At 48.5% G+C, this 12,987-nt stretch overlaps 1 protein-coding gene across 1 annotated transcript in view; it reads right to left on the reverse strand.

Moving 5' to 3' along the window:
• NXN (nucleoredoxin) overlaps nt 1–12,987 on the reverse strand; it is a 69,390-nt gene that overhangs the window by 2,759 nt on the left and 53,644 nt on the right. The window contains exons 6-7 of the mRNA XM_028707566.2: nt 12,583–12,762; nt 5,479–5,603 (exon numbers count right to left, since the gene is read on the reverse strand). Of these exons, the coding sequence (XP_028563399.2) occupies nt 5,479–5,603; nt 12,583–12,762 (305 nt within the window). The remainder of the gene's footprint in view (nt 1–5,478; nt 5,604–12,582; nt 12,763–12,987) is intronic.

The following is a 12,987-nucleotide window of genomic DNA, read 5'->3' on the forward strand; positions in this document are numbered from 1 at the left end:
TGACTGGCAGCAGCTCTGCACAGTTTCAGGCAGGAGTCACTGCGATCCCCAACCCACTGTTATTCAGGGGCAGTGTGCCTTTGAAAGCAGAGGGGGGAACACAGCCGTTGCAGCTAGGAGCTCCAGACTAGAGGGGCCTTTGATCCGATTGCAAACCCTTTTCGGTGCGGAACATTAAAAAATACCCCAAAACAACCCCACACATTTTTTTGCTTATTTGTAAAACATCTCAGGAACTGCTGGTACCATGTAAAATAAATATGATCATCAACTAGGCAGGAGGGTCTTGTGTTCATTGCGGCCTGGTGTAGAGGGGGGGGGGGAGGAGAAAAAAGAAGCTGCCCTTTGTCTGTACTTGCAGACCCTCTCACCCTGCCTGTCAGTCAAGCCACAATGAAAACCGGGGGGGGGGGCAGTACAAAGGGGGGTGTCTGTGGCATAGTGCCCCCGCCTCTCCTCTCTGCTTATAAAGGGTGAAAGCCAGGCCAAAGGTTAAGGTCTCCTCCCATTCTCTCTCTCTCATTCTCTCTCTCTCTCTCTCTCTCTCTCTCTCTCTCTCTCACACACACACACACACACACACACACACACACAGCTGACTGAAGCCAGCAAGAGTTCCCCTATCTATTTTGGCTCTGTTATCACCCAGACAGGGAAAAGGCTGTGAACAGAGAGCATGGCAAATTGTGGTTAGGTTAAGTGGAGCAACAGGTTGCTCTTTAGCATCTTGAGAAGCTCCACTTGCATTCTTTTAAAAAAAAGCAAGCCAAGGATCTAGTCCTCATGGCTGAATTAGAAAAGGAAAAAAGGACAGGCTTAGAACGGTGCAGGAGACAGAATCACAGGAGGGGACCCAAAGGTTAATCCACTGCAACCCCCTGCAATGCAGGAATCGCAGCTGAAGAATCCCTGACAGACGACCAGCCAACCTGTTTAAAAACCTCCAAGGAAGGAGAGTCCATCACCTTCCAAGCGAATCCGCTCCACTGTCGAATGGCAGAAAGCTCTTCCTAATTTTTAGTCACAATCTCTTTTGCCGTAACGCGAATCCATCCCAAACTCCCTCATAAGGCTTGGTTAGAGATACCTGAAGGCATCCACAGGCGCAAAAGAGGTGTGCCCAGGCACCCGCACAGAACAGGCGGCCTGAACATCGATATCCCGGGCCGATCAGCCCACCCTGCCTGATAAAGGTGGAGTGCCAAAGAAATGGGCAATAAAAACCTTAATAAAGAAGCAGATGGATGCAAAGGATCTGTTTGTGTGTAACGTCTGTGTGTTGCTGAAGGCAGTTTTTGCTTTGTTTGGGTCTTGGCACAGTGACTGCAGCTAGCGTGGGCTGAGAGAAAGGATTCTGAGCCATGAAGGCCCTGGTGAGATTTATTCCTCTTTTCCCCTAGTTTTCTGGCAGGAGATGCAGGCAGACACGACAGCCACGATTAAAAGAAAAGCAAAACGGACCTCCTCAGTGCCAGGAGCACAAACTCTCTCTGCTTTTCACCCCCAGCCCTGTCTGCAACATGGCCACTGCTTACCTTTTGGGGATGTTGTTGAGGGCTAACCTAGGCACGTGAAGGGCTTAGACTCTCCTACGTATTAACTGCATCAATATCCCACCTTTCCGACAAGTACACGGCAGCATACAGCTCCTCGTTTTACCCCACGACACCCCTGGAAGGTGGGCTAGGCCAAGGGAAAGTGTGAACTTCATGGCTGAGTGGGGATTTGAAGCCGGATCTCCCTGATTCTACTCTCTGAGCCCAGAGATGGCGACCCCAGGGCCTTCCAGAGAGCCCCAGGCTCCAACTTCCATCATCCCAGACATGCTAGCTGCTGGGGCTGCTGGGAGCTGGATTCCAACGTGCCTTGGCAGGTTCATCAGCTAACCATCACGACACAGTGGATCTTAAACTGCTCCTCTGCTAAATAGGCAAATATTATTTATTACTCGTCCACTCTTATCCAACCCTGAGCGCTCCCCTCTTTCTTCGACCGCAGCTCTCCCCCACCCCCCACCTCCATCCATCTTGGTCTGCCTCTCTGCCTCGACAAAATGGCGGGCGCCCATCCCTCCACGCCCCAAATCCCATCAATGCCTGGAGCACGCAGGCGCGGGAACAGGGGGGACGGGGGGAAACGCAGGAATTGTCAACCAAGTCCAGGGGTGCTCAGAGACGCTGCCCCTTCCCTAGTATTGTCTGCAACCAATCTTCCTCAGGCCGACCCAACGGTGCTGGGCGCATTATAGAGGATGGAAGCCGCATCTTGGAGCGGCTTTCTGGACGAAGGGGGCGAGGAGGCATTGTTGCCAGATGCCGGGATCAGAGTTCTCCGAAATCTCCGATTCCCTCTCTCCGACCAGCCCAGAGGGCCTCAAAAAAAGGCTTGACATTTGTTCCGTCTTCCACAAAGGACCCTCCGTGCCCCAAGAAGCCCCCCGGGGTCGCCGTGTCGGGTCCCCAGAGGCAAGAGGGCGTTCCCAGCACCTTCGGGGGCTAAGGCCAGCTGGCGAGGGGGCGGGTCCCGCCAACCCTGTATTATCGGTGCCCAACAGGTGCGGGACTAGGGAGTCTCCCCTCCCCTTTCACTGCCCCCTATTTATTTCACCCCTCCCTTGTCCGTTTGTTATTTGCTTTTAAAAGGGGGGAGACGGCGCAGGGAAGCTCCGCCCACCGCAAAAAAGCGCAGTGCCCGTAAATCAATGCGGTGGACGTGGTGGGAGCCGCCCTTCCTCCCCCCCCCCCCGCGCATGTGCATGTTCCCGCAGCCCCCTTTCGCTCGCAGGGTTAGCGCAAAACAACGCCGGGGGGCGTCATCCAGGAGCTACGGCGTGGGTGATGAATGGGTCATTCAGGCGGCTGTCAGGGAGCCTGCAAGCAGATGGTGTTGGAAATGAATGAAGGGCTGTGTTTGTCAATGTGGGGCTGGTCCGTGGAGGGGCTTTGGGGGGAGAGCGAGAGGGAGAAAAGCAGGAGGAAGGGGGGGGGGAGAGAAGGGAATTTCCCGGGGCTATCTGGGAGGGAGGGAATAGGGTGCTGGAGACCTTTGTTTTAGAAGGCATTTTTTTTTTACAACAAGGAGCGCATTCAGAAATCCCCGGGGCTGGGTGGCAGGCAGGCATTTCAAACATGTTAGGGGTCGCGGGGCAGGGGGAAGCCTATGGACGGAGGAGCAACAAAGGCCTGGAAAACGAGGGGTGGTCTCTGGCAGGAAGGGAACGCCGCGTTCGTTTGGCTCGCTCGGGAAACAAGGGGAATGGCCACATGTCCCGTTCGCCCCCCCCCCCCCAGTTGAAAAGCTGAGCCGTGTCTCGGACAAGGCCCCCTAATTTACATACTCAGCCCCCAAAACTCCTTTAAAAAAAAGGAGTGGGGTGAGAGAACTTAAGAATCACATTGCTAGATCGGGCCAAAGGCCCATTTATTGCAGTGTCCCCGGAATCTGATATTCAGAGGTAGACTTTCTGTGGACAGGGAGGCTCTGTTCCAAACTAATTGTGGTAAATTAGTTACAGTCATACCTCGGCTCCAGAACGCTTTGGGAGTCAAATGTTCCGGCTCCCGAACGATCAAAACCCGGAAGTGAGTGCTCTGGTTTTCGAATGTTGTTTTGGAAGCCGAATGTCCGATGGGGCTTCCGACTGGCTGCAGGAGCTTCCTGCAGCCAATCAGAAGCTGCACTTTGGTTTCCAAACGTTTCGGAACGTTCGACTTCCAAGGTACAGCTGTACATGAGAAGACCTGACGGCTCCGATCCAAATAGAAGCCGGTCAGCAAAAGCTACGGAGGGGAGCCAGGTTGGAAGGGAGACGGCAGTCAGCAGTCTGGAAATGTCCTGGCACACGGGGGTTATACACAAACCCCTTTTGACTGCCAGCAGCCCACACATAAGGAGACAACAGGACACCTGAGAATGTGCAAAGAACCAGATTTGAGTTTGGTCCAGGGTGCTGAAAATTCTCTTAGTGATCCCTTGCAACTCTTTGGCAAACAAAATTGCTCTCTCTCTCTCTGACATCACACACACACACACACACACACAGGCTTGCCACTTCTGAATATAAGTAAAGCTCTGAGCAACTGGGTCAGGTTTCCAAGTTAAATCTCAACGGACATGACCTCATCTTGTTCCCAAAAGCCTTCACCCTAACCATGCGCCTGGGACAGTGTTTGGACTGTGTGCTTCTCAAACAATCAAAGGTGCATAGCTCAGTCAGTAGAGCATGAGACTCTTCAAAAGATTCCTGCATTGCAGGGGGTTGGACTAGATGACCCTTGTGACACCTCCCCGCTATGATTCTATGATTTAAAAACCATGTTTTTAAAATGGGTGCAGTGCTTTGCGGACATTGGCTTTCTCAATCCTTACAAACCAACCTGCAAGGAGGGCCAGTATTATTTTTTGCAGATTGGGGAGGCAGGTGGAGGCCTAAGCTAACAGTCTGTAAAGCCTCGCTTGCTCACCGACAGCAGGAAAAATGCTAAAGTTCCCGTTTCTGGACTGAACCACATCAAACTGGATACAAGAAGGGAAGGGATCACATAGTCAAATGCTCCTCCAGACTAAATTTGTTCCACATAGAAAGCTACCGTGTCCGTGAAAAGTGGTCTAGCCTAAGCTTCTCACCTGATAGGCAAGGTTTCCGTTTATTCATTGAGAAAATATTGAACTGTATTAAAGCCACAACCATGAACTGTAATCTGCGATGGTATATTCTATGTAGGACTTCTATTTGGTTACTTGCTGTTGGCATGATATCGGCCTTAGTCAAGCTATTACCTATAAGTATTGCAGGAGGGAGGGCAAGGAAGCGCATCTGTAAAATGAGGATAGTAGTGCTTTCCTACCTTGCAAGAAAGTTGTAAGCCCACCTAGAAAGTTCACGGCTGGGCTGGCCTGAGATTTGAACCAGCAGCTTTACAGCTTGCATTCTTTGACCCTGGGACAGCAATCACAGCTTTGCCTTAAGCAGCAGGGGTGGGGAAACTCAGATCGGCCCTCAGGGCTTCCCTATCTGGCCCTCGGTCCTCTCCCTAGGACATCCCCTCCCCTCTGTGAGTGTGCAGAGAGTGAGACACCTCTGACTTTGGTGCAGCTGGAAAGTAACTTCCTCTACAAATTTATGCTGCATCCTTTGCTCCGCTCACTCTGGCCTCGCCCCAAGCCCAAGCCTGTGGCCCTTAGAAGATCACTGACAGCCCTTGGCTGATGACACTTCCCTCGCCTCTCCCCTGAGGAATTCTGGGTCTTGTAGGCTGGTGAGGATGCTGAGTTCTGTTCAAGAACCCTTGCCCCTTTCCCAGGGTGCACTGGGGAAAGGGGCAGATGGCCTAGTGTTGCAGCTTTCAGCTTTTAACACAGATGCCCTCCCTAAGAGGAATCAGCAGCCCACAAACATTAGCAGTGAACTGTGTCACGTGCCCATGCAAGACCCACCCCTTTCCCCCGCTGCCGCGGCTCCCCCTTCCCTGGCCGTACCTCTCCGGCAACGAAAAACAGCAGAGGAGCCTCTTCGTCTTTGGCTTTGTATTTGGCAATTATTTTCTCGGCAATGGGCTGGATCAGCTGCTTGGCGGCCTCGGACTCCCCGTCGTCGTCAGAATCTGCAGAGCAAGAGATGTGGAGGAAAAATGATACACATCAGCTTCAAGGTTCCAGTCCTCACCTTTTAAAAGCAACTCCTGTCTGTGTATCCTGGGAGGGCTTTGTGTATGGTGCAGTTTCAGCTACATGGAAGCTGAATGGTACAGCAAAGACAACACACACACACACACACACACACACACACACCGGGTGCTTTCTATACTTATGTGAAATTGTGGCATGCATTTGTTACTGAAAAGCGTCGAATACACACCCACACACTTCTTCAATCAGCTTAGAACATTATAAGAAGAGCTGGGTCAGACCAGAGGCCCATCTTAATCCAGCATCCTGTTCTCACAGTGGCCAACCAGATGGCAGATTTGGCTCCATGCTGCCATCACTGACGGCAAGCGAAATCAAGTACATGAACAAAAGAGCCCTGCTTGATAAAGCCCGTGGCCATGCAGCCTGACATCCTGTTCTCACAGGGGCCAGGGAAGCCCACATGGGAAGCGGGGTGCAATGGTGACAGCCCCCCCCCACTCGTGATCCCCTCCTCCTGGTGATTCACAAGCCTACTGCCTCTTGCACTGAAGGGCACTGAATTTAAAACAATCTCTAAAAACAAAACTAGCCAATTCCAGGTACTTTTAAAAATATAAATGAATACCTAACAGGGCAATCTGTCTAACAGGGTCTGATATAAAGTTATCGCTTCCCACGTTCCTAAAAGTAGATCACTGCTTTGGGGGTTTCTACAAACAGTCCCCTGTTCCGACCTGCTCCGAGTTAAGGGAAGCGGTTTGGGGCTTTGACAGTCTCTTTGTCTAAAGCCGGCTGGAATGCGCAGGCCTCACCCGCAAGAGCCCCGAAGGCCAAAGCCACACTGCTGACTCGATTAGGAACGTTTTGAATGTTGCGGTGCTTGTGTCTGGATTGGCTGTGTAATTTCAACCATGGGATGTCAGCCTGCAAAGACCCCGTGAGATGAGCTCCCTGTTCCTCTCGATTTTTTAAAAATTTAAACAGAGAACAAGAGAGGCTGGAGACACAGACAATCCCACCCACCCTCCGTGTTTGCATTCGGGGAGAAAGATTAATAATGGGATTAATTTTTTTCTCTCCCCTTCTCCCCCCACCAACAAAGCTAATTGGCTGCGCTCCAGCTCCTGTGCCTCCAGGCTGACCTCCCAAGTAGGTGGCAAACATATACGGCACAAAGCTGATTAATAATAGTCACAGATGCAGCTCTGTGTAAAGACACATACACCCCCCCCTCCAAGCTGCGCTGAGGCTCCTGGTGTTTAATTTAAAGGAGGGGGGGTCATGAGGAGAGAGAGATGGAGAGACGGGGGACTGGAAAACAGGGCTTTGCTGTCGGGCTGGATCGATAGGGGAGGGTGTCCCGCAGCTGAAAGGACAGCTGAATTATCTGGGGAACTTTTAGAGCAATTTTAAATGTTTGTGTGTGTGTTGGGTGTGTGTGTGTGTGCGTGTCACAGGAAGCCAAGTCCTGCGTCTCATCACAACCCCATGAAAATACTGGCAAGAATTTCGTTGTCCCCGAGAGGGGGCAATGACAATAAAGATATTATTATTATTATTATTATTATTATTAAGAATGCATGATGTGGTCCTGGCTCCAAAACTTAGATTCCAGAGAATAAAAAGCTTCTTTTTTAAAAAATCAACTTTCTAGTCCATTTGGGTGCAAAGATGTTCGGAAAACATGGGAGCAATGCCTGCTGGAAAGCCACAGGGAGGGAGGGAGGGTGTCGTTTTTGGTATCTAACTTAATGCAGCAGCAATTCAAGTGTCAGAAGGCACCTGTAACTTGCCCGTTGATTTTCACGGCGACTATTTCAAAAGTCCCTTGTCCCTATCCCTTTTTGTTGTTGTCCTATTCCTTTTTGTTGTTCTTGTTGTTGACTTTGCGGCATTAAATGTGCATTCTGCAGCTGACCTCCCTTGCAATGTTTAATTCCGGTTTAATTATGTTGCTTTGAATGTATACTTCAGATTTGACTTTCTTCAATCATGTTTCATTCTGGATTGTTTTATTTGGTGTTTAAATGTGTTGTAAACAGCTTTGAGATTTCCCCCCCTTAAAAATAGAAACCGGCATAGAAATGAAAATAATAATGATAATGATCATAATGATCATAATAATAGCAGCAGCAGCAGCACCTGAAGAGGAATTTCAGGAGCCAGAGTGGTGCAGAGGTGAAGGGGGGGGGCAGCTGTAGAACAGCAAGATCTCTATAGAGGTATAGATGCTGTCGGGTGACAAATCCCATCAGCACCCGCCAGAATGGCCAATGGTCAGGGGATGAAGGGGTTTGCAGCCGACAAAATCTGGAGGGAGCCACAGTGGCTACCCCAATCTAACTTTATTTATTTACTTTGTAAAAAAAATTATATACTACTTTACTTAATGTGGTGTTTTTTAAGCACAAACCTCAAAATAGTTTACGAAAATAATAATACAATACTGCTATAATCCACCTTGAGACCTTAGGGTGAAGGGTGGGTAAATAAACAAACACATAACCAATAAAATTATCAGTAAAAACCGTTCTCTGAAAAGCATTCAAAAAAGAACTAAAATCAACGATAAGCTAAAAACAGATTAAAACACATGCCAGCATTCTACATGTCATGTCTGGTTTTGCCTAAACCAGAGGTTAGCAAACTTTTTCAGCAGGGGGCCGGTCCACTGTCCCTCAGACCTTGTGGGGGACCGGACTATATTTTGAAAAAATATATGAACGAATTCCTATGCCCCACAAATAACCCAAGAGATGCATTTTAAATAAAAGGACACATTCTACTCATGTAAAAACACGCTGATTCCTGGACCATCTGCAGGCCAGATTCAAAAGGCGATTGGGTTGGATCCGGCCCCCGGGCCTTAGACCCAACCCATGGCCTAAACGAAAAGGTTTTTAGCGGGTGCTGAAAAGTGTACAATGAAGATGCTTGCCTGATGTCAAGTCGCAGGGAGTTCCAAAGGGTGAATTTTGCCACATTAAATAGTGGATTTCCTAGAAGGTGGAACAAGTATTATGTGGCGCCTGTAATGGTGCCAGTTCCACAGATCGAGTCAATATGTATACTAGGCTAAGACAAAGAAGCTGAAACAGCCTCATCAACCATAGCTATGCGCTAACTCCCATATCGTCTACTTATTCTTTTTTTCAGAGAGCAGGCTATAAACAAAAATAACATAAAATAAACCATATAAGGAAGACAGAAAAACAATTTCTTTCTTTGAATTGTTGGAATACTTTGTCAGTCTTGTTTGCTACACGTATAACAAGTAATGAAATAAAAAAGAAAGATACTGTATTAAGATTTTTTAAATAACTGGTGTTATGTATAAACTACGAAGAAGAGCTACAGATGAAATATTAACTGCTGTCATTCATTCAGGCTAATTTAAAACAGCATTTGCGAACCATGTGCTGTTGTAGCTAACGACTGCATTTAAAATTTTGGACTGTCTTGCAGTTTTATTATGTTTACATTGTCATTTTCAGCACACTTTTATTGTATTAAGGGGCCGTTGTCTGGTATTTTAATATGCACTGGTCTAGAATCAATCTGGGGGAAAGGAAAATATAAAAAAGTGGAATGAAACTGGGTAAACTGAAAGGTTTTCAAATATTCAGCTGAATTAATTGCACAATTAGCATAGGTTCCTTTTGATATGGGATGGCTGGATTAATTGAATTATTGATCGCCGTGATTATATATATACAGGGATGGAGCATCACTAAAGCTTTCAGTATACATGTATATATAAATTTATTTTTTTAAAGAAATACAGAAACAACAACAGCCCTAAACCAGTCAAAAAAAAAGAAAAAGGACAAGGTTTTCCCTAGGCAGAGTAATGACAGGTACTCATTAGCAGAGGGCTTGACATTTGTCATCATGGCAACAGATAGAGTTCTAGGTCATTTTCACCCCGCAAGGACACAGCACGATCCACCCTCTAACCGAACCCCTGGAAACGATTCCTGGATTATTTGTTCCCCCGCTGAATTTCTGCCCCACAGGCAAGCATGGAAGGGGGGAGGATGTTATTATGCTGCTGGGATAACTCTCTTCCAGAGTGGTCCATCATTAGCCAGACGGGGCCGCCCTATCAATCATTCCCCACTCACCCGCAGGGAGCGCAACAATCTATTCCCACCCCCGGCTACAAGAGTCAGGCTCCCAGTGGGCTGGAGGACCCTCACGCAGCAGCGCTTTGCTGAATAAATAAGAAGGGTCACAGTGAGCTCAGCTTGAACAGAGAGCTAGAAAGCGGAGAGGAGGGTGAATTACTAGGGGGCAGCGGTGAGGGGGAGAACTAGGCTGAGGAGCAGAGCTGCCCCATCCCAGTAGGACAAAAAAAGACAACTTCGTCTAAGACCAGAGACTATCGTGTTTGTTTCACATATAACACACCTCGAGAACTGATGAGGACATAGATAAAAACGTATTCCACTAAAACGAAGGGGACTGCTATACATGCTTAAAGCCGTAATAAATAAAATGATCTACCTGAAGAGATGACTGATCAACAGACATGAATTCTGTTGATCAGGCATCTATTTGGATATATCATTTTGGTTGTTTTTTTGGTTTTTTTTAACAAAACAAACTTACTGTCTCAGTGCTATTTATTTCTGTAATGAAATCAATATACTGTTTGATTGCAACATAGCCTCCATTAAGCACAATCCATCACATTGATTTTGTTGGACGTTATCATTTTGTTTTATTTTTTGCATTTAAGCATGTATAGACATTCCCATTCAGAATACATTTCACCTACAGCATTGTGAAAGATTGTATGATTCATTTTGTTGTAGCATTTTAAGCAGCAGCAAGTCTTAATTATATCTATTTATCTATCTATCTATTATCTATCTATCTATCTATCTATCTATCTATCTATCTATCTATCTATCTATTTCCCTAATCCAATTCACTGTATGAGAAACCATTTTTGCATTTCCCAAAACACTTTTTGGGGGGCTGGGGGCGAGGTGACATTTCAGAGCGAAACAAACCTCAATGGTGCAATCTGAGCACATTTAAACCCAGATTTGGTACTGTTACAACCAGAAAACAGGAACAAAATGGCGAGAGCCTGGTTTGAATATCCACGTGTCCGTGGGTCTGTCTGCCTTCCTGTGTGTGTGTGTGTGTGTGTGTGTGTGTGTGTGTGTGCCTAAGCACCTCGCAAGGGAAGGACACAATTGCGATAAAGGCAGGAGATGTACAGCTTACACAAGCGGCGTTGCAAAAGACGAGCCGTTCCAAGCACTAAACGGTCTCGAGTGTGCGCTCGTGCGAAAAAGCGTTTGTGTATTTTCAAGCACTTTGCAGACAAAACAGCGCTTTACAAAAGGTTAAGCGTGAGTTCAAATCTAAAGCAAAAGAATTAATTACGTGGGGAGGTGTTACACTCACCGCCCCCGTTTCCCCCCACGGCCGCTGACACAAACCGAGAGCTGTTGGGGTTGGTGGGGGGGCTTAGATGTACGTGCCGTGAAAGAAGCGCAATTGGCCCCGCACTCCAGGGGGGTTACAGACAACCGCATTCAGACACAGCTTGAGTCCTCGGTTGGGTGGAGGGGGAGAAGACTCCAGGGGCAGAAACAGGAAACGGATGAATGTGAGGCTTGGAGTGCCGCCATTGTAAGGGAACGGATCAGGCACAGCATGGCTGCAACAGGGGAACAGCTCATCCGATTAAGGTACCACATCACCGTGGGTGGGTGGGTGAGGTGTTGCTTGCAGGGGGGAGATGTAGCCTCATGCTGAACGGAGATTTCCACTGGGCTGGAAGGCCTAACCCAGATTCAGAACCGGAAACAACAGCTGTCTTGCTAGTGGGAACACACCAGGGAAGAGAAGATCGCAGCTGCTTTGCTCTTTCCCGGGATTACCAGAGCAGGGTGGCCTCCAGATGTTGGACTACAACTCCCATCAGCTCCAGCCTGTGTGGCTAACAACCAGGAATGATGGGAGTTATAGCCCAGTGATGGCCAAAGAGCCACTGCTTCCCCATGCCTACAAGCCCAGGAACAGAGTCACAGTCTCTCCTCCTTAACCCAAGACTTGTCCTATGGCTGCAGGTTGAGGAGAAAGCCTAACAGCGACCCCAGGGTTTGGGGAGCACACTAAGCCAGGGATGGGGAACCCTTTTCAGGCAGAGAGCTGCATTCCCTTCTGGACAACCTCCCGAGGGCCACATACTAGAAGTGGGCAGGGGAAGGGGGGAAAATGGGCAGAGCAAGAAATGCAGATTTTGCCTTTGTATGGTATTCTAGTTTCTAACACATTCACATTCTCTCTCCCTCCTCTGTTCTCCATCCAAGCAAGCAAAGAGGCATGCTCAGAGTTCAAGGGCACATTTCCAGCCCATTAAAAAACAAAAAACAAGGAGGGTTTGAAAATGACCCATGAGGATCATGGCTTGGAGAGAGTTCCAAGGGCCAGACAGAGGCATATGGAGGGCCACACCTGACCCCCAGGCTTGAGGTTACGTCTGGTATGTTGCTTCTGGCTAGAAACAGGGTGTGTGTTGCAATCTTGAGGACTGGAAAATTTCCAAAGCCACTTACCGTATTTTTTGCTCTATAAGACTCACTTTTTCCCTCCTAAAAAGTAAGGGGAAATGTGTGTGTGTGTTATGGAGCGAATGCAGGATGCACAGCTATCCCAGAAGCCAGAACAGCAAGAGGGATTGCTGCTTTCACTGCGCAGGGATCCCTCTTGCTGTTCTGGCTTCTGAGATTCAGAATATTTTTTTTCTTGTTTTCTTCCTCCAAAAACTAGGTGCGTCTTGTGGTCTGGTGCGTCTTATAGAGCGAAAAATACGGTATACAACTTTCAGGAAGAGAGGTGCTGTTTCTGATCTCTGCAACCTTCTAAGTGGGGGGCGGGGGAGAAGAGGCAGGTGAGGAAGCGGCTGCCGCAGTTGGGGGAATCCCTTACCTACGAAGAGGACGAGGCAAGGTCCCTCGTTCAGCTGGACGGCGTTGGAGTCGGTCAGCTCCAGGACGGGTTTGGGGTGCCAGGGGAACTCCCGGCACTCGATGTCGTTCAGCACCTCCACCCGGCCTTGTCGCGTGATCACGTCCCCCTTGGGGTCCAGGACTATGAGGGTCGGGATGCCTGGGACAGGGAGAAAGATAAACAGCAAGGTGAGCCTCTGTGTGGGCAAGACGCAGACAAAGAGGGAGACGTGAGCCTCAGTAACAGAGCATTTGCATGCAGACGGTCCCAGCTTCAATCCACAGGGGCTGGGCAGGACCCCTGTCTGAAACCCGGCACTGCCAGTCAGTGCAGGTAACACTGAGCTAGACGGACCAATGGTCTGATTTGGTATAAGGAAGTCTT

The sequence above is a fragment of the Podarcis muralis genome, chromosome 15 (assembly GCF_964188315.1).
Source record: "Podarcis muralis chromosome 15, rPodMur119.hap1.1, whole genome shotgun sequence".
Lineage (NCBI taxonomy): Eukaryota > Metazoa > Chordata > Lepidosauria > Squamata > Lacertidae > Podarcis > Podarcis muralis.